Source organism: Notechis scutatus, chromosome 4, assembly GCF_049901735.1.
Source record: "Notechis scutatus isolate UNSWTSFEM ecotype Mainland chromosome 4, rNotScu1.2, whole genome shotgun sequence".
Taxonomy (NCBI): Eukaryota; Metazoa; Chordata; class Lepidosauria; order Squamata; family Elapidae; genus Notechis; species Notechis scutatus.
The window spans coordinates 103120368-103142267 of NC_142012.1; the positions used below are offsets into that span (position 1 = coordinate 103120368).

The window sequence follows — 21900 nt, forward strand, 5'->3', positions numbered from 1 at the left end:
CTTCTACAGTCTGGATACCAAATTCTTAGAAATCAGTTCAGCTCAACTCAGGTCATAATTAGCAGTAACCTAAACAGTTCTTTGTTTTTCAAACTTAATATCGATGAAATCCCCCCCCCCCCCCAGCTTTTGACTACAAATGCAGGCTCTAGTTTTTTCTTTTCTCAGATCATGGATTGCAACAGGAATTGACCAACCAACTTGTCAATCAAACTGTTGTGGGCTAAGGCAAGGGTCTTCAAACTTGGCAAGTTTAAGACTTGTGGACTTCAACTCCCAGAATTCCTGAGCTAACATGACTGGAGAAGGAATTCTGGAGTTGAAGTCCACAAGTCTTAAAGCTGTCAAGTTTGAAGACCCCTGGGCTAAGGGATTGACTGGCCCAAAGTCACCCAAGCAAGGTTTCATGTTTGAGATTAGACTAGAACTCACAATCTCCTGATTTTCAGCCTGCAGCCTTAACCAGAAGGCCAAATTGGCTCTCAATTTACAACATAAAGATGTAAGAAGTAAGGTGCAAATCCATATCAAAAAGGAAATATAAAATGGTGCTTACCTTTCCTCTTGGCTTGTGCTATGATATCTGCAGCACCTTTGCTCATAACTTTTGTGACATATAAGGGGCAATTGGCTTGTTTTGCTATGGTAATAGCACGGTACACTGCCTCTGTTTCAACCTTGGAAAACACGGATAATCAGATACTTTCTTCAAAGTGACTTTTTCATCTAGACCTGCATGTTTAGAGAATCTTTCTATTCTATACTCATGGGAAAATTGCAGTTCCAGAAAAAAAATAGTAAAGTTAGTGTTACAATTTTTGATTTTGGAAATTGTGAATAATTCAGTAATTCATTATAGCTTGAAGCTCAGTATTAAACAAATGGGAAGTGCAAACCTAGATATACAAGGTATAAGTACCATTAAAAAGAACAGACTTGGGATTACGGCCACTCAGAAAAATTTAGATCAGATTTTTTTCTTCATTATAGGTAATTCTGTGCCCAGAATTACAGTTATAAGCTATTCTGGTTATTAAGCAGGTTACATGGCTTATTTTATGGCTTATTTTGCAGCAGTCATTAAGTGAATTATTGCAGTCATTAAGTGAATCTATTGTCCACAATTGGTATATTTTGTAGGAAACTGGAAATAAATGCCAATTTCTGGCAAAAAAATATATTAAATTGCAGTCACGTGCCTGAGGAATGTTATTAATGTCTATGAGGGCCGGTTGCCAAGATCTTAAAATGCAACCAAATGACAGTGGAGGGGAGGGAAGGGTCAGTTGTAACTTTGAATCCGAGTCATAAGCAGCCCCGGTCTATTGTAACTTTGAATGGTCACTAAGAGACAGGTCATAAGTTGAGAAATTCCTGTATTTCTCTAAGTGCCATTTGGAACATTTCCTTTTTAACAACTTGTGAACTAGTTATCAAAATATCTACGAAATACATTTTTACTAATTTTTCCCTTTTAAATTATGTTTCTGTTTTAGTGCAATAGGTGTATGCTTTCATTCAAATTCTGAAACCTTTATATTTTTTGATCCAAATTTAGAATAAAAGGATTGAGATCCTAAACCAGGGGCTTTCCACTGATGTCAATGAATTCTTTGAACTGTCCAGGGTTGTCATCAATGGAATGTTTTAATTCACTGTGCACTAATTCCTATGACTCCAAAGAACACCCCACGTTGGATTACATCCTGTGAAGAATCAGAGAAAATGCAGTGCCAGCCCAGGAAATGTGGAGTACATTTGGCATATACAAATTTGCAGCAAAAAGTAACTCTTTAAATGTGCCAGGAAAAGATTAGATAAGATTCTTTTTCTGTAAAATGCTAATGTTTCATAATGTTGCATAAATGTGCATGGGGTACTTAAATTTAAATATGATCTGTATCTTCACTGTAAAGTGTTTTAGTCTTTTTGACTTTGTGGGGGAAAATTTTTCTCTTTCTTTCTTTGTTAACCTTCTTGAAAACATGAAAATGTATGAAATTTGCAAATGAACCAATTTTGGTTTGCAAATTAAGCTAATTTTGTGGAATAATTAAGTATTTATATGAGACAAGTTAATATTACCTCTTCTGGTTGGCTGAGGACATGACCCTCTGGACCTGTAATCCCCAATTCCAGGAGTCTTTTTTGCTCCTAAATCAATCAATAAATATAGGAAGAATGATAAGTAAGATGTGCAGATATTGTATCTCAAGAAAAAAGTAAAACTTTATAAAATCTTCACTTTTTAAATATCCTCTTCTGGCTGGATGCTCCCTAGATAAGTAGATTACAACTGCTATAACTCAGAAGTCAGAATAAATGAATGAATCAATCTATCTACCATCCATCCAATCTATAAAATTTATCTATCTATCTCTATCTATCTATCTATCTATCTATCTATCTATCTATCTATCTATCTATCATCTATCATCTATTTATCCATCCAATAAAACCTGCCTATCATACCCTAGGATAACTCTATACCTGATCTACCAAATCTAAATAATTTACATTTCTATTTTACAATATATGCAAACAGTATACTTTGAGAAATCTTCCTGATGGATTACAAAGAAAATGGATACATCTGTATTTATCTGAGAATTTATTGGCTGGGGAATTCTGGGAGTTAAAATTGACCCATCTTAAACTTGCCTAGGTTGAAAAACACTTGCCTTACTGGTTGGTTTTCTTTTGTAAGAGATTGTTTGGATAGCTCCTTTTTAAATAATAATTCAACATTTACTCCAAGTTGATTAATTATAGATAACTTTCTGATTTTCTAACATCTTTGTTTAATATTAATCTCATTGATCTCATTGATGAAAACCCTTAAAGATACTAATATAAGAGAAAAAAAACTCCACTCTTGGGATTCTGCCCTATAGCCGGTTTCGATTGCAAATTGTCCTACTATTAAGCACCAACTCATATTATGGTGAAGAATCTTGATTTAATTAGGTGAGATATATCAGCTGAACATTCCCATGATTTATGAATCTCTTAAGGTTCAAGGACGGTTATCTCCAGTTAGAACAAAGGGGGATGGATGCAGCTTTTGAATTCCTCATCTTTAGTTTATCCAACATTGTGCTCCTGAAATTCAGGAAGCAGCTGAAGAGGAGGGATGCAAACATGTCACAAATGATTCAAAAGAAATGCTTTGGACCTTGCACAAGGGTGACACTTACATCGTTCATTAAAAGAGCCTACCATTTTTCCTGCTTCTGTACAAGCTGGGTAAGAAAAACTGCTGCTTTAAGGCATCCCTTCAGTGATTCTTAAACCGTGGAGTGGCTTTAATGAATAGCAGAGACATGTGGTGCTTGGTGAGGCCTGAAACCTCCATCCAAATCACTGTCAAACTGTAAAGACCCCTAGAGGAAAAAAATGGGCCTCATTTCACACTCACCCATGTGGGATGATGTCATGCCTTAAAGAATAGATGGACTATTAGCATGTAAGGTTTGGCCATAATTCTGAAGTTCATCTCTCTGTCTTCTATCTAATGCAGTGTTTATCAACCTTGGCATCTTGAAAGTGTGTGGACTTTAAATTCCATAATTCTGGGAGCTGAAGTCCACACCATCTTCAAGTTGCCAAGGTTGAGAAACACTAAGTCTAAGTGATTCCCCAGCCTTCTGGGGCCCCAAGATACTGACTTTTGTTTTCTTAGGAAAACGGCATTGTCTAAAGGCAATAGGTGGGTGAATGCCAAGTTGCAGATCTTGAGTGATTGTTTTGGGGGAACTAGCCTCCAAAGTAGCACAGCCTCTTGTATTCAGAGGGTAGTAGTAAACAATGTAAAAACTGAAAATCAAATTATAAGTCTACATAATGGATTTTATTTCCTTCCTTTCCCTTTTACAATGTAAGGATGGGGTCTTCAGGGGAAAAAGTATAGCAGAGGGAGGCAGCTTCAGGCTAACTTTCAAATGACATGAATACAGACTCAAGGCACATATAAAAATGCAGGAATGACAATCAATCAGATGGGGCAAAATGTGTATCCAGAGAATAGTTGATATAAACAAAGGCTCTGCAAATACTTGTAGTCAAATCAGCAAAGAACTGAGATCAAGGCTTGGCACAGAAGTATGTCAGCAATACCTTAAGGCCATTATCTTCTCCCTATTACTGATTACAAGGAGAGTTCCTGCTGTAACTTCAGGTCTGAACCAATCTATCAGCTGCCATAAAGGTGTTAAGGGAATTCTAATGAACTGTCTATGTTCTTATCTGCCACCATGTGCACATAGGAGTGGTCAGGCTTAGAAGAAGGGAATGGAAACAAAGAGTATGTAAAAGAGGAAAGTCAAAAACTGTCAGAAACTGTTATGAACCCTAGTTTTCTTATAAAGTGTCCATAAGTGCCATAATATTTGCTGGCATTCTTGTAGTTAACTAGAAAGTTACTCTTCTGATTTTAAGGAATGGACCCAGGATATGCGTTTCTTAGCTATTTTGAAAAAGACTTTGGCCTATATAAATCAGAATATGACATATTAGGTTGCTATATGGTCCAGGTTTAATAAGCTCAACAACTGAATACATTCCATCACAAGTCATTGTAGTTGTAAGTGGTGTCAGACCTGATTTTACAACAATTCTGTTCTGTCTCGCCTTTCCTCTTTCCCAAAATATGAAAGAGTACAAACTCACACAAACACAGGCAGGCAAGCTGGCTCGGACTTCACAGAGTTAATTCTTTCGAACTGATAATATTCTTGGCATTCCAACACATCCTGCCTGCCAAGTCCGAACTGATAGTAAATAAAAATTTTCTCACAGAAAATCACAAGGCAGTCCACAAAGAAAATCTGAAGTAAGGTTAAACTTCGTCCCATACAAAGGTTCAGGAGAAAACACACCCACTTTTATCCCCTGTGGGGTGTGGTTCAATGACTCAGCTCACTCTCTGACCCTCCCATGCCTCCTACGTTGCTGCTCACGTTTCTCCCTACGACGAGCCAACACTCTTCCTCTTTCCTCCCTGTCAGGGGCTGCTCCGATATGCCTTCCTCCTGATTAATCTCAGGCTGTTCCTCTCGGTTGTCTGATGGAACCTGAGGCATTATCAGGGAGGAAGGTCCTGGGGAGGAAGGCATTGCCAGAGAGGAAGGTTCTGGGGAGGGAGGCATTCCCAGTTCCTCTTCCTCATCTTCCAGGTCCTCTTCCTTTGACAGCATAGGCTCGGGAATCGGGGCCACAACAAATTCTGACAGCAGTTGTTAAAGGAATCACCCAGTCATTAAGTAAATCACAGAACTGTTAAGCAAAGCCAGTTTCTCCAATGAGCTTTTTTTGTTGGAAATCAGCCAAATAGTCACAGATGGTGATCACATGACCATAGGGCAGTGGTGGCTAACCTTTTTGGCACCCAGTGCTGAAACGGGAGCCCATGTGGGAAACCCTGCCCGATGTATGTGCGTGGGAGTGCTCAAAACCAGAAGCTTAGCTGGTTTTTCAGTTTCTAACATGCATGCGTGCGTGAGGACCAGCTGACCAGGGAGCTGCTCTTCCGGTTTCCGGCACTCCCACGTGCAAGAAGATCAGTTGGCTGGCATGCGCATATGCTCCGGGAAGCTGCTTTTCCGGTTTCTGGTGCTCCCGCGTGCGCGAAGGCCAGCTGGCCAACACATGCACGTGCCAGAACCCAGAGGAGCAATGGGTGAGGGCTGGTGTGCCTGGAGAGATGGCTCTGCATGCCACTTCCGGTACACGTGGCATAGGTTCATCAACATGGCCATAGGGCATGACAAACAGTCATAAAAACAAGCTAATTCCTAACTGCTTAAGCTGCAATCATATGGACCATGGAGTGCTGTAATGGTTGTAAGTGCAAGTAAAGGTTGTAAGTCACTTTTTCTGGGGTTGTTGTAACTTTGAATGGCTGTTGAATCAATAGTCATAAGTCCAGGACTACCTGTATATTTATATGGAACTTTGGTTTTCATGAATTGGGAAGAGTTATGCTTAGTTCCTTTAATCAGTATAATCCAAGGTTCTTTTCCTTCACTGTATTACTACTATTCAAGATAGACTTTTTTCTATTTCATGACAGTAAGCAAATAAGCAACATAAATGATACCATCTGCAACATTAATATGTGACTCCCTATCACATCCCAAAATATAACATGGATAATTGAAATAATTACCGAGCTAATATATGCTAATGACTGCTGACCTTGGTAATGCGTGTATCTGTCAGACAAATAATATCTAAAGCAACAGAGTTCTTTAGGGATTCAGCTGAATGTGTGGGAAGCTTTCAATTAAAAACTAAATACACTAGTCAGGTCTTGCCAACTTCAGGGAACCCTAGAATTAAGGAGAAATGTATCTGTACCGTCTTGTCTCCTTTTTAAACTAAAAATGTCTACCATGGTGAACATTTGTCCTACTTCATCAATGATGTCTCCATTTTCTGCATGAACTTGGGCAATGGCACCCATTTCGCGAATAAGGCTGAATATTTCATACATCTGACAGGAAAGAGAGAGAGAAAAACAAGCCCTAAAATGTAAGTTTCCATTTCTGTACTACATAATTTTAATATATCATTAAAATTGTTGTGCTTCCATTATCTTTAATTACCTGAGCATCAGTGCACTGGAGCTTGTCTTTGTAGGACATGAAAACAAGAAAAGAGTTCACACCTTAACAAAAACAAAAGTGAATTATTGATTGCAACTGAAATAAAAACAGGTTTTAGGTTACAAAGCTTAGCTATCTATATTCAGGGAGGATAAAATGTAAGACTTTATTGAAAAAATAATGAAACAGAATCAATGCTCATGGTTATGAATTATGAAATTGTTTACTTAAAAGTAAAACCACATTTGTAATTTAACTATTATTGGTACTGCTACAATATAATTTATATTAACATAATAGAATGATATTTATATGTGTGCAAATAATTTAAGCTTTCTTGCAACAATCATTCCAGCAATAGTAACAAGAAAAACTGTATTTGGGTTTCCCCATCAGAAGAGCTTCTAAGAAAATCTGTTATTTTTTAGTCCTTTGGATAACCTGTGTTAAATGATAGTCAAAGTTGTCCTCTGAATTCCATAACCAAATCAGCCAAAGCAGATACCCTCATCCATCTTCAGAACTGGCCTTGAGTATTCCAGCAACAACATAACCACTTATGCATGAAGTCATGTTTTCTAAAGCTTTACTCAGAAAAATGGCTATTTAAAAAAAAAAAAATTGGCCAAATGTTATGTAATAAATAAGCATTTAGGTTGCAATCTGGTGATATTCTGATAGAGTTCAAGGCACCCCAAAATATATCATATTCCTTTCTTCAATCTAACAGGGGAAAATCTGATACGAGCTACCTACTTCTTTCTGAGATCAGGAATTCCCAACCAGGGGTGGGAGGCAAATATTTTTACTACTGCTTCCGTGGGCATGGCCATGTGACTAGGTGGGCGTGGCTTCTTTTGTTTTTTTACAGCACCCCTGTGCTCCTTTTTTTTGCCTCCTAGGCCTCAGGGAGGCCTCCTGGGAGGCTATTTTTGCTCCCAGGAGGCTTCCCTGAGGCCCAGGAGGCAAGAAACAGAGTGCAGGGGTGGGGGTCGCATAGCTGATTGTCAGAACAGCTGATTGTTGGGAGGAAAAAAAAAGAAATACCAGTTTGGCCAAACTGGTAGCTGTTTTTTTTACTACCGGGAACGGTAGCATTTTTTACTAGTGGTTCCCAACCTTGCAGGTTAAAACAAGGGTAGAGGAGAGGGTAGTGAACAAAATGTGTGCGGTTTTGGACCGGAAGCTTCCTTTTTCTCCATGAACATTGACAAAGTTAATAAGCATCAGACATATATGGATCCTGCTGCTTTCTATTTCTGTCTTGGCACTTCAAAGACAGCAAGGCTTTAGAACTTAAGGAAAGTTTCCAAGTGTAGACTATATCTACTCAACGAAAGTAAGATTCTCTAAAGCTGCAATCCCATACAATTACTTGGAAATAAGTTCCAATGGATTTAGGAACATAAATGTAGAATTACACCATAACAAAATAAAATCATTTTGGGATACTTGTAATCATGTATTACGGTACAACCAGAATCAAATCCAACACCAAGGAAGCTCTTGATGGAAGCACCACTTGTTTGGAGAGCCTTCCTCAATCTGATGTTCTCCAGATGTGGCTTCAAAGGACAACTCCCATTACCACATATCACAGTGAACATATCCTGTCTATTTTGCTTGAGATACTATTTGCAGGTAGAAATCTACATGAGTCATAGTTCCTGTTCATTTAGTTGTTCATGCAAAACTTTGTTGTTGTTTTGTTTCTTACCTTTGTCTTTGACAAGAGCTTCCAGCTCTTCTTTTATACTCTCATGCCAACGGGTGATGTCAATATGCAGAGAATAGTCACAGCATGCTTTACTATCTGCATTTTCCTTCCACTGGTCATAGGCAGTCAGTAGGTTTGTTCCAGATTCAGGGAATACGTGATCAACTTGAGAAACAAATACGTTTATTTAAAAGTAAGGATTTAATTGCCCAGAATCTGATGAATGCTTTTCACTTCAAAGAATAAAGCATGCCAAAACTTCTGAAATACATATAAATATATTCAGAATAATCTAAATGTATTTATTATATATGGGCGTCAAAAATCTTCTGCAACTTTTAACAAAAACAAAACTGCAGAGGCATCGAAGCATTAGACTGGAGAATATGAGCTTTAGTTCTACTGCACAGAATTATTGAAAGATTTTTCTCTATATATAGATAGTCCTTGACTTACAACAGTTGATTTAGTGACCATTTGAAGTTACAATGGGATTGAAAAAGTGACTAATGACCAGGGGTGGGCTTCAACATTTTTAGCAAGGGGTTCTTTCCCCGGTTACTGGGTGGGGGTGGCCATGGTGGGCATGGCCTAGTCAGCTTCCTGCACCATGGCGGGTGAGACTTTTTGCCCTCCCGGGCTCTGGAGGCTTTCTTCGAGACTCTGGGAGAGCGAAAATGGCCTCCCCAGGCTCCAGAGGTTCTCTGGAAGCTGGAAATGGCCCATTTCTGGCCTTCCCGAACTTCCAGAGGCCCATTTTTCGCCCTCCCTGAATGCATGGGGACTCCTGGGAGGAGAAGGGTGGGCAGGGCCAGCCAAGATTGGGATTTGGGGGTTCTCCGAACTGCACAGAACTTAGCTAGGGTCTCTTGCAAACCCCTGTGAACCCCCAGCAGCCCACCTCTGCTTATGTCTGGTTTTCACACTTGTTACACCATCCCCATAATTATGTGATCAAAATTTAGATGCTTGGGAACTGGTTCATATTTATGATGATTGCAGTGTCCCAGGGTCAAGTAACCAGCTTCTGTGACCTTCTGAAAAGCAAAGTCAATGGGGAAGCCACATTCACTTAACAACTGTGTTACTAACTTAACAACTTCAGAGATTCACTTAACAACTGTGGCAAGAAAAGTTGTAAAATGGGGCAAAACTAACTTAACAAATGTTTCACTTACCAACAGAAATGTTGGACTTAAATTGTAGTTGTAAGTCAAGTACTACCTGTAAAGGCATTCTATACGTATGGATGATATAAATGCATCCACGTGCAGTTTAAGGGAATTATAGCCTTTTATTATTGAGTCTTGAACTTAATCTGAATTTGCTCAACTTAGAAGACAAAGAAAATCTTTACTAGGGTAAAAAACCGGAACATATAAAACTCACTTGTGTAAAACGGTTACAGATATATGGATAAGTGCAAATCATAAAATTAACTGAGCATATCATTTGACTGTGCATTTTGCATATAACAAAATGAAGTTATACTTAAAATATCAGGATTACTGTTATTTGCAAGTTAAAAGTACAGTATAAATAAAGGCGGTCAGAATGACTGGGAAATTTGTTTAAAAGTGGGCTTATCAATTCTGAACATATACCAGCATAAAGCAGGCAATATAAAGAAATGAGTTCCATGATTTTTTAGTAGCTGCTTTGCTGCATGGGCAAAACCTTTACCTCAGTGATTGCTGTACGAAGGTCATCAGATCTCTGTTGTGGTTTTAATTCAGATCACATAACTCTTTCACTTCAAATATTTGAATAACTTAAAACATGTTGGCAAGTTAGAGCTTCCTAATTTGAAATGAAGAGGAAAACAGCTCTTTGGTTTCCAAGTTTCCTTTAATTTTCTTAACAACGGGTTCTAAACAATTCTATTATGGTCTGCAGGTGAGTACAGGTGCAGAACTTGGCAGGATGCCTAGTCTTAGAACACACTGGGTAGTTTTGAAGTACAGAATGAAACGGATCTGATCTGCTACTCAGGAACCAAAGAGTCTCCCACCCCCACCCCAATGCTGCTGGGGCTTACTTAGGAATAAACTTCACATGGTTGCCTTTCATCAGAAACAACTTTTGAACATCAGACATGCATCCCTTGCTTTGTTCTCGGATTCTAGGCTAGATGACTTGAACCAGTCTGTGATGACTGAACTCTAGATTGACAGGGACAACTTTTGTTTTATGTCATTGCCGTACTCTTATTTTTTCCAGACCTGCATGTTGTTGGTTTGTTCCTTTCTAAGCCTCCTTTTATTAGTTATGCCTACAACTCCGGACTAGACTCTGTGAACCTTTAGCTATAGACTTCTAAATTCTGCTTCAACCCACTAGACCACCAACATTGCACCCTGACTGATACAGTAACAATAATTTATTAAACTTGCATGCTGCCTACCTCTGAGCCACTTGACCTCATTTTTCCTACATTTATCTTGCAAGTTTTATATCTGCTCAACTATAGCTGTCTTGTTGGTTGTATGAGTTACAACCCATCACTAAACCAGTTGCAAATTTGCTACTGTGCGATTGTTCCATCTACAGCAGGACAAGTACATGGCAAAATGACTACATACGTATCATGGTGGTTCCTCCTGCAAGAGCTGCTTTTGTGCCTTGGTAAAAGTCATCAGCAGAAGTCATTCCCATCAAAGACATATGTAATCTAGTGTGGACGTCTATTCCACCTGGTATAACTAACTGGCCATAAGCATCAATTGTTTTCACACCTCCAGGAACTATCAGGTTTTCTCCAATTTGCCTGAAAATGACATTAAAAATTACACCTTAATAATTTCATTCAAGGGAAACAAGACTTTAAAGATATTCAGCATAACTGAAATGCCCTGAAATTGATGGAACATGTGAATAATGACTTGTCCTACTGAATGTAATGAAAACCAGAGGTTTAATTCAGTAAATTATATTTTCTGATGTTCACAGGGTTGCTTTTAGTTATCTTTTTTTATGATTAAGAGACACTTTTAACATAAAAATGTCTCAAACTCACAATTATTCAGTTCTACATAAAGAAGAGAAAAAGTGCCACCTTGGGGCAACATTTCTGTCTAAGTTACAGATATATTTCTTTTGAGGTCAATATGCTGCTTTTCTAAACGTTAGTTTCCATAAAGATAGAGTAGAAAATAGTGGGAAATTTGGGGTTTTGGTAGAACATCAGTCAAATCACTCTATACAAATAAAATGTAAACAAGCTGTTTCACGTTCAAATGAAGTGTAGTTGTAATCTAAACTACAAACTAATTTATTCAAAATAAAGCACCTTAAAATTAATCTTGATCTAGAGTTCCCCATATGCAAATATCTACTAGCTTGCTTCAACCCAGTGACTTCCAAATGTAAAGGTCCCTTCCAACTCTGTTATTCTATGATCTATCTGGACTATTAACTCTTAGGATTCCTGCCAGTATGGCCAATGGGTATAATGGTTTGGGAAGGCTGTTATAGCAATAGCATGTATTATTTTGATATAAAAATATCAACAGAGTTAAATCATGTAACTGTTTGCTGTGTATTATACAACTTTTTGAAGCAAATATATGTAATCAAATCACCAACTTACTTAATCAAACCATCTTCCACAAAGATATCTGCATAAAATGATTGATCGTCATTGACAACCTTTCCTCCTTTGATGAGTAACCGGTCAGTCTAATTTAAGTAAACAAACAAAACATTTCCAAGGTAACTTTAGATGTTTCATTCAAAGGCCACCTTATAATCAGAAATATAATCAGAAACCCAATGCATGTAGAGTATAGATTGCCATACAGACACAATCTTCAAATTCTGAAACATGCATTTTATTTAAATGAAACATAGATAACAAAACCATTTTGTGCATCCTTGTCATTGTGAATTGGCCAGTTATAATTTGAAAAATGTTCATTTATGAATTTTAAGGATTGTCCCGTTAATTATGAAGGAGGAAACAGAGCTCTTAATAAAAATGGAAAGGTTTCCTACATTTTTCAGCCTTACAAATAAGGAGGGTTGATTGTTTTCTCATGAAAAGCCTTTGTTTCTTCTCTCTCCAGGCCTCCCTACCATTTCAAATGCTGTCTCCAACACAATGAGATACAGACCAATGCAGGCTATGGCATAGCTACAAAAAAGGGGCCGGGGTGGTGGTGGTATACTTCTCTAGTCAATTTCTTTTCTTTTCTTTTCCTCACTAAAATGACTATTTTTTTCCTTTCATCTGATGATCTTAGATAAAAAATAAATGTTAAAATACCATACTTTCTATGTTCTCTGTTTCAGTGAGCACATGGGAGATTCCAGGATCTTTTCAGTAGTGACAGTTTGGGATAGGAGACTGCTGACAATTTTTGAAACTTCTGTAATCTTTACTTATCAAACAAGATATCAATTGATAAAACAGACACAGACAGTCCTAATCTCAAAAAGAACATCATTTCCATCAAAGAAATCAAATTTTGTTATGTAAAACAAAATCAATAATAATCATTAAGCAAGGAAGAAAGTAGTACAAAAAAGAAAACATCTTTTTATTTTAACACAACTCATTTTTTTATCCCAAGCAGAAATGTATGGATAAAATTGTCTTGTGACTGAAACTTTATTGTAAAGATACTTCTAAAGATACACATGTTTGCCTTTGTCTCAGAAAAAATAGTCCTATCACTAGTAGTAGAAGTTGACACTGAATTAATTGGACATAATCAATCAACACTGGCTTCTTTATTAAACTGAGATGGATAGAAGGCTAGTCATGTTCAGTCTCATAGTCATATGGAGCTTAGGTTCCTAAATGCAGACTCACCCAAAAATGTAGGTATGGAAGGTAAATAATCCATAATTGCATTTTTCAAGGTATTAATAGTCTAAACCTTCCTTTGCTTCTAACAGGTAGTCCTCAACTTACAACCACAATTGAGCCCAACATTTATGTTGCTAAATGAGAAATTTGTTAAGTGAGTTGTGCCCCATTTTATGACTTCTTGCCACATTTGTTAAGAGAATCACTACAGTTGTTAAATTAGTAATCTGGTTGTTAAGTGAATCTGGTTTTTCCATTGACTTTGCTTGTCAGGTTACAAAAGGTATCACATGATCCAGGAACACTGCAACAGTCATAAATGTGAGTCAGTTGTCAAGCACTTGAATGTAAATCTCATGTCCATGGGGATGCTGCAATGGTCATAAATGTGAAAAATTGTATACGTCATTTTTTTCAGTGCTGTTGTAACTTCAAACGGTCACTAAGTGAACTGTTGTAAGTTGAGGACTACCTTTAATCATAGAAGAGGTGGTCTAACACAGGTGAGTCGAACCTGTGGTCCATGGGCCACATTTGGCCCTGGACAACCAGTAATGCAACATAGGAGTCTAATAAAAATTTAAAAAACTAAAAGAAGTTTGTTCAACTATTCTGTTTGAATTATAACCAGGGAAAACTAGAGCCAACCTATATTTACTTAGCTTCTTTTCAACTCAGATTTCCAGAGCTAGTTTGCTCTGGCTCATACAGTGCTAAACAAAGAAACATTTTTAAAGAAGCCCTTCATCAGTTGATATCAGGAAACCATTTAGTCAAATACTTACAAAAAACCTCTTATATCCTTAAAGCTATATTTTTTACTCAAGAGGAACAGTGGAATATTATCGAAGAAAAGAATCAGCAGAGAGACTTAGCCAAGTTATTTAACATTAGATGGAGAACTGCAATAGAGAGGGCATGCAGAAATGGAATTCTTCCATTAAAGCATTTTAAGAGTTTGTAAGTTCTAGGACCATTAGAAAAACAATGGTTCAGCAGCCAAGAATAAATGGATAATGCATAAATGAATTATGATAATGCATACTTAAATCTCAACTCCATAAACCTTAAGTGGCATTAGAATATAATCAAACATATTGGCCAAAATAATGGTTAGGTTCAACCAGGAAAGATTAGAGCAATGAATTTAATTGGGGAAAAGTGTTGGGAGCTAATTGTCCCTTACCAAATTTCCAAATGAATATGCCAAGAAGCTTTGGGAATAACTATTCTGACATTGTCATGGACTCTTTCTTTTCCATTCAGAATCCTGTAAGCCCTGATTGGTAGATTACATGTTACTTCAAGGAGGTTTATTAATAACTCTGCATTTTCATTTAATTCAAACATAATTTACTGTATGAGAGTCTGTGTATCCTTACTTACACATCTTTAAAAAGCCATCAGTGGGCCAGAAATGAGAAACTTTTAGCAAAATATAGGGAAAGAATAAAAATATATTGAATAGTAGCTTTAATATCAGGCTCTTTTATATGCATACTCAGAAGTAAACACCACTAAGTTTCATTAAAAATCACTCTTAAACTGGGAACAGGACTTCAGTCTGAGAAAAAAAGTATACAGACTATTAATATTAAGGTAAACCATAAGCATTATGTAACTGCGTTCCATAAATAGAAGTATGCAGATGTACAGTGATGCAAGTGATTATTTTTTGCTCCTCCCACTGATGAAGAAAGGGTGGCAACAGAAGAAATATGGGATGTACTAAAATTGAATCCCTAATAGCCAGCAAAACATTGATCCCTTCTGACACAACACCCTTTTGTGCTAAACGAGCATGGAAACTCAATGCATATCTACTCATAAGCCTACACTAAAGTCAATTATGCACAGGATTACACTACCCTGTGCTATATAGAGATCCAATAAAATAGATTGGAAAATACAGGTATCTAGACAAATAAAAGGAGTATGAAATAGCTGATTGATCAGCAAAACACAGAACACAGGTAAGCCATTATGAAGAGTCTTCCAACTGAAGCCAAAAACACCACTGAATTCTTCTGAAGTTCAGTATTACAGTGGGAAATTACACCCAACAAACAAGCAAATGAAGATTCCAGGTGTGTGCTACTTTCATTAGAAAAACATCTCAACCCCCCCCCCCTACAAAGTAGGGTGACTTAACACCCAATTCTACCTTGCAGTGTTCAGTGAAGATTTTTAAAGGAGATGCATCAACACATTGTATCGCTTATCTATTCCAAATGTCATCTTAATAGCTGGCATTGATTCGCATATCCTAAAAATTCTTCTTTATCTTCCGTTTGTACGGTTTGTCTGGACCAGGCTTAATTTTTTTCACAATTCTGCAATGGTTCTAAAAGTGTGTGCGTGTGTGTGTGTGTGAGAGAGAGAGAGAGAGAGAGAGAAGAGCGAACTGCGGTGGGATTTAAAAGGGCTGGTTGGACAAGGAACCCTCCGTTCAAACAATGGTAAACAGCGACAAAAATTTGTAGGGGGGAATGTTTTGAAAAGAATTAGCGTCCGCCCTTCCTTTTGAGTTTCGCCTACCCAACAATCTGAAGATCTTTTACTGGAAGGATCCAATCCGGGTCGGTCACCGGGGCCAGAGGTTTTGTCTTCCGACCTTTCGGACTCGTGCTGGAGCCCTGGCCTGGGAGACAATCTTTTATTGTCTTATAAAGACACATTCCTAGACGGTTGGGCGGCAAACAAACCTCCTGAAATAAAGCGGGAGATCGCTTTCCATAAGCGGGCGTGAGCAATGAGAAATCCCACCAAATCAGGGAGATGCGGCTTCCAAGGGGAAAAGGTGGACTTTCAGGACAAAGCCTGAAATTCAGAGCTGATATAGGACCGGGGGGAGAGTATCCCGTCCTAAAGGCGGTGCTCTTCCATGCCTAAGCAAGCCGGGGATTTCCTCCCCCCCCGACTCCAAGGCCCGTGGCACCCAGCCAGGGCCTTCCCGCCTCCTCCTCCGCCAGCCGGTTCGAGTCCGAAACTCGGAAGATAAAAACCTCTTGTCCTGGTGACCCAGATTGGGTCCTCCAACACGATCCCGGGACGCGCCTATTCGCCTTCATTCGTCTTTTTACTAGCCCTACAGCCCGGTGGGCTTCTCCGATGAATCCGCCCGACAACTCCTCTCATCACAACCAAAGCCAAGCCCGGTCGCGGCCGAACAGCCTCTCTCCAAGCAAGCTCGGACGACCCGTTTCGAAGAGTTCCCCGGTAGCGCTCGCCGCGAAACAACCAAAGGCCTTTGGGACCCCGGGACTCCAGGCAGGTGGCCGGGCAAACGTCCCCCCGCCCCACCCACACCCACCCCACCCAGGGCGGGATCCTCGCTCTCCCCTCCCGGCCACTTTCACTTCCCGCTCCCCCAGCCCAAGTCACCTTCAGCTCTGGGCGACGAAACCAATCACCCCCCCACTCCCCGCGCCGCACCATCTTCGCCTCACGGGCGCCACAGCGAGGCCCCGTCCCAAGCCCCGACCTCCCCCCGCCTCAGAGGAAGCGGCCAGGAAATATGCCCGAGGCGCTTCACCTCACCGTGATCCGTGGGATGTTCTTCTTGCCTTGGTAGGACATCTTCCCCTCGAGGCCGCGCCTGCAGTGCGGGAAGGAGGGCAGCGGAGGCGAAGCGGCCTTTCTGAGGAGAGAGGAGAAGCGGCGGCGGGGGTGACGGGCGCGTGGAGGGGCGCGTTTGCGCGGGCGCGCGCTCCTCCCTGGCGGGCGGATTGTTCTGGCAAGCGGGGGCGGGGGAGGGAAGAGCGGCGACGAGGTGGCTCGTGCTGCTCCGCCGGCCCTCAGCCTTTCCGAGCAGCTGCCTGATTAGCATTCCGCCTTCGCGCCTCCGCCAAACAGCAGACAGACCCCTCCTCCTCCTCTTCCTCCTCCTCTCGCTCGCCAGACGGGTGGGCAGCTCCGCTTGGGGGCCTCCCGCCCGGGCAGGCTGCCTGCAGACGCGGCCCCTTTCCCTGCCCAACAAAAGGTTCTGGGCCACCCTCGCTTGACAACAAAGAACACGTGTCCGAGCCCGCTGGAGGTTGCTAGGTTGGCGGCGGGAACGCTCCGGGTCCCCGGCTTGGTTAGGCATGGAAGGGTAGCGTTTTGGGGACCGGGTGCTTTCCTCCGCCCTATTTCAGGTCTGAATTGTCCCGAAAGCCAGATTTTCCCTTTGGAAACAGCATCTCCTTTTTTGGGGGGGGGATGAGGGTGGGATTTCTGTTGCTTTGCGCCCGTTTGTGGAAAGCGATCTCCCGCTTTGTTTCGGGAGATTTGTTTGCCCAACCGTCTAGGAATGTCTCTTTTCACACAATACTTATCTGAAATAGATTGAGCTGTAAGGGGCCGCACGTTTATGGAAAGCGATTTCCAAACAAACATCAGACGTGTTTTATACCCAACCGTCTCGGAATGTTTCCTTTTAAGCCAATAATTTAAATTAGAGCGAAGTTCAAGGGGCAATTTATTAGCCAAGTCCCCATTTTCTCTCCCTGAGTATTAGCAACAACCTCCCGCGAAGATCTGGGAAGTCGTCTTTTCCCCAAACACGTGTTCTTTGTTGTCAAGCCGGGCTCTATTCCGTTGTCCCCGAGATTGTTGTCCCCAATCAAATCGATTCCAATATCGATCTGATTGGGGATCTGGTTTAGCCAAGAGAGTCTATTCTAGCAAGAAGGAAGATTTCGATCCGGTGGAATATCGATCACCGAATGTTTGGGGAATGTCATTTTGTCTTAATTCCCCCTCCACGGACGGACAACACCCGTCCTTTGCCAAATGTCAACTTATACATGCAGATATAGGGTACCTATTTATGTTTCTGATCGAGTGGATCCTGGCCCACAAATCCTGATCCCCTAATGAATACATGCAACCTCGCAGAATTTGTATTTCTACACACCAGAATCGGCGGTTGCTTTTGAATCCCCTGTTTTCGAAATCCTATGTAGAAATTCTCCAAAGAAATTCTCGTCTCCTCTTCCTCCTCCTTTCCACAGCGCCATGTCTCCCATCCTTTATTAACAGCCATAAATCAGGAATGACAGAAAGGTTTCTTTGCTACCCTTACTCCGCCCCTTTCCACCTTCGCCCGAGTTTTCTTTGCGTTCAAGTAGCCATTGAAAAGCAAAGGAAAAAAAAAGGGGGGGGGTCACAGCTTATCTTTGTCGAATGCTTCAGATAAAAACATTAGTGTGTCTTCTTGCCTGGCCTATTTCGCTTGGGTAGTGTTTTAATCTTGGTTATTTGTGCTGGTGATGGCTTAGGGACTTTGGTAAACGTAACCCGCTTGGTTAATTGAAGGCTTGGACGGACTACACTACACAAAGCCAGAAAGTAGGCTAATTCAGAAGGCCGGTTAAAGGCGCCGCTAAAGCCGAAGGGGTGCGCGTATGGCGCCGATTCTCTTCCTGCATCAGCTATTAGTAAGTGGCGATGTTACCGAGGGTGGTTTGTGTAATGAAACGTCTGCAATAAAGCAAGTTCAGAGAGCACCAAGGACCCCCTGACTATCAGCTTTAGTGGGAATAAATGCGACGACTCAACTGCAACTTTATAAATGCCACCTTACGCTGCAGTCATATGCTCATCCCCTAGGAATAAATCCCCCTAGTAGGCTTAATACGATTTACTATACCCCCACCCATCCCAGAGCAGCCTCGGATTCACGTTGGTATCAACCAATCAGCCGCCAGCGCCCATTGAGTTTCAAACACAGAAACCACCGCGATTGGATGTCTGAACGAGAGAGGTGGAGACGGGACGAGAGCGTACCCGTCCGATTTAGATGCAAATTCTGCTCCAGAAAGGTTAAGTCAAAATTCGCTCTTTTCCTAGGTATTTGCCTTGCAAAACCAACACGTGACTGGTTCTTATTTCTGGTCTTTCTGCGTGGCTGTAGGTGGAAACCCCAAAGTCCCACCAGCAGGAGCGAGAGGAAAGCCACGCGCATAAGTGAACACTCGTGAAACCTACCACAGCAGGTTAAAGAGCAGGTTAAACAGTGGCTGCAAATTCCAATCGCCGCTTCGCCTCTGCCCTATTTTTAGGTTGCTCCCCACACCGCAAGGGTAGAGTAAAAGAAAAAGGCTTTAATTTAAAACCGCCCCCTGATTTAAGAAGTGGGGCTGACATATTGTGGCTGTTCAATAGGGGAAAAGACCCGCCTTCCCTGTAGCCCGTGGCGGTGCCTACTTCCCGGACAAACGCATATCTGGGTGCAAAATGCAACCTCGATTTAAACGATAGGACTGATTTTTTCCCCCTACATTTAGGGACATGTTTCGAATGTTCTTCCATTAAATGCATTCCTGAAAAAAGGGCCAAGTCGAGGAGGATGAGGAGTGGCATAAGGGGAAATCCGAAAAGTTTCCTTCTTCCTGGGACGACTATCCTTCTTTTCTCCCTTACCTGATGGCCACCGGTAGGCAGCTGCTCCGTAATCCCAGGTGAAGGCGGACACGGCTCTGGCATTGAGGTCGTGGGGAGCGCAGTGTTTTGACCCCCATGGCTGGTTTCGATCTGCTCTTCCGATTCACTGGACTGCTGGCTGGAGTCTTCCCGGTCAAGCTTCCGGCTCTCTTTTCTTTTCTCACAACCGAAAGAAGCAAAGTTCAGGGTTTTGTTTTCAAAGGCGCCCTCTACGTTGCAAAACATGCCTCCGTATTTCTGCCTGGGCTTGGGACTCCCGGCGCCCAGGGCCGCGAAGTAATCGGGCAGGTCTTCTTTCTTCTCCGGCTGCTGCTCTCTTCGCTCTGCCATGGCTGCTTGGGAAGCAGGCCACCCTCTTGAGGCGACTGGAGCCGGGAAATGAACTGAAGCCGGAGATTTAGGGGAGGGTCACAGAAAAGCCAGGGGTTCGGCTTGACTTTTCCTAACGAATCAGTTCGGCGATTCGTTAAGCCTGGTAGTAAGCCGGGGTTTGACAGAGAGCTGTCCAAGATATATGGTGCTGAAACAGACGCGTCACAGAAGTTCATTAGAAGGACATCTCGGCGGAAGCCCACCTACGGGAGAATTTCCATTGCTGTCAGTTATACTGCTTTTCCTCTTGGGTGGGGTTGATTCAACTCCACTTTGCTTTTGCTGGATCTGGGATGATCTCAGAGAAAAGAAAATGCTACTAAAATGTAGTGACAGCTATTATTACTGGATTAACTGTTAAAAGGATATAAAATAGATTTGCTTTGATTTTGTCCTAAAAAAAAATGTTAGCCAAGGATGTGAAATATTCTTTTGTCAAAACATTCTGACTATATTGGCTTACTAAACTCTGCATATTCTTAAGTCTGTAAACTTTGATAAATCTCAATTTTATTGTTCTAAAATTTCCAAATTGGAAATAAATGCCCATGTTAATAAATATGGGCTTCTTTACTAAGTACTCTTTTTCTGTTTTGTCTTCCCTTAATTTTTATCCAATTTTTCTACAGAAGAAAACTAGTAAAACAGAAATTATAACTACACTTTCAACGTTTTTGTAATAGTTATTTAGAGTAGTGCTCTTTCCTCTCCTATTTAACATCTACATGAGACTGCTGGGTGAGCACACCTGTCATCATGGGGTGAGGTATCACCTAGTGAATTAAGTGATGCTGTGGGACATCCTCTCTTGGTGTCCAGAGGCTATGAGGGTTTGGATGGGAAACAACAAGCTTCAACAGAACCCTAGAATGAATGTATGCATGGGTTTTGGAGGTCTCTGATTCTAGCACGACACCACTGTGTGCAATTTGGGGATCTATCTGGACTCAGGACTCATGCTGTATGAGGATGGCCAGGAGGATCTTTGCACAACTCTGTTTTGTGTACCAGATGTAGGGGTCATGATCACCCATGCCCTGGTCACCTTTCAATTGGACTGTTGCAATGTGCTGTACATGGGACTGCCATTGAAGACACTTCAGCTTGTGCAAAAGGCAGAGGCACAAGCAGTAACAAACAAGCAATTGATTCTGATGGCAGAAGCTTAATTTGGAGGTACCTAAAGCTTTTTGATATGTGCAAAAATATCCATCTGGTCCCATGTGTATAATTAAAAAAATAAAAGTATTGCCACTAAGCATGTGATAGCGTTGCTTTAGATTTTTTTCCTATTCTATCTAGAGCAAAAAAAAGTACTAAAGTAGTTATAGGTTTTAAAATATTTTTAATTTAAAGTTTACAATAATTTATGTACTTTACAAATGAATAAAAAATCTCTGATATATAGGATATGAATCAAAATACAAAAATATGTGTAAAATTTTGTACATACAAGCCTACTTCAGGCTTATCAATATCTTTTTAGCACAGAACTTGTATTGAGGATATGATTTTTGTGAGATTACCTTAAAAATAACACAAATAGAACATGGCATATTTACCATGGGGGAAAAAGTTATCCTAGATGCATTTACTTTATACAAATATTTACAGTAAATGTTATCCGCTGTAGAATTAATATGTAGCTATACTATACATATTCACAGTATGATTTCCTGAGTCTAAACTAAATCCATTACTGTTGAGAAACACAATTTGCACTGTAAGTTTCATAATGATTTTACTGATGCATGATGATTTGGCACCTGTCCACCAAAAATAACTTTGAGACAACATTTTCTACACAACAAGTATGTAATGTTAACAAGCTGTGTAAGGCACTCAGGGAAATACAAAGGTATTTAGTGAGCTGAATATTTCTAAATAACAGCTACAGTCCTTCCAACAGCTTGAACAACAGGCATTAAGTCTAAAATACATAATGCACAGTCACTGACAAATTAAGCAGC

General features: G+C 40.6%; 1 protein-coding gene across 3 annotated transcripts in view; it reads right to left on the reverse strand.

Moving 5' to 3' along the window:
• DPYSL4 (dihydropyrimidinase like 4) overlaps window positions 1-19888 on the reverse strand; it is a 31676-nt gene extending 11788 nt beyond the window's left edge. Inside the window, exons 1-9 of one of the 3 annotated variants that reach the window (XM_087964269.1) lie at window positions 19538-19730; window positions 16673-16772; window positions 11912-12000; window positions 10905-11089; window positions 8323-8487; window positions 6606-6667; window positions 6413-6493; window positions 2086-2154; window positions 557-677 (exon numbers count right to left, since the gene is read on the reverse strand). In XM_087964269.1, the coding sequence (XP_087820395.1) occupies window positions 557-677; window positions 2086-2154; window positions 6413-6493; window positions 6606-6667; window positions 8323-8487; window positions 10905-11089; window positions 11912-12000; window positions 16673-16772; window positions 19538-19635 (970 nt within the window). In that variant the 5' untranslated portion in view covers window positions 19636-19730. Of the gene's footprint in view, window positions 1-556; window positions 678-2085; window positions 2155-6412; window positions 6494-6605; window positions 6668-8322; window positions 8488-10904; window positions 11090-11911; window positions 12001-16672; window positions 16857-19537 lie in introns of those variants that run through there. The other 2 variants (XM_026670663.2, XM_026670665.2) reach the window with 2 other exon arrangements.
• Window positions 19889-21900: the final 2012 nt, after the last annotated feature.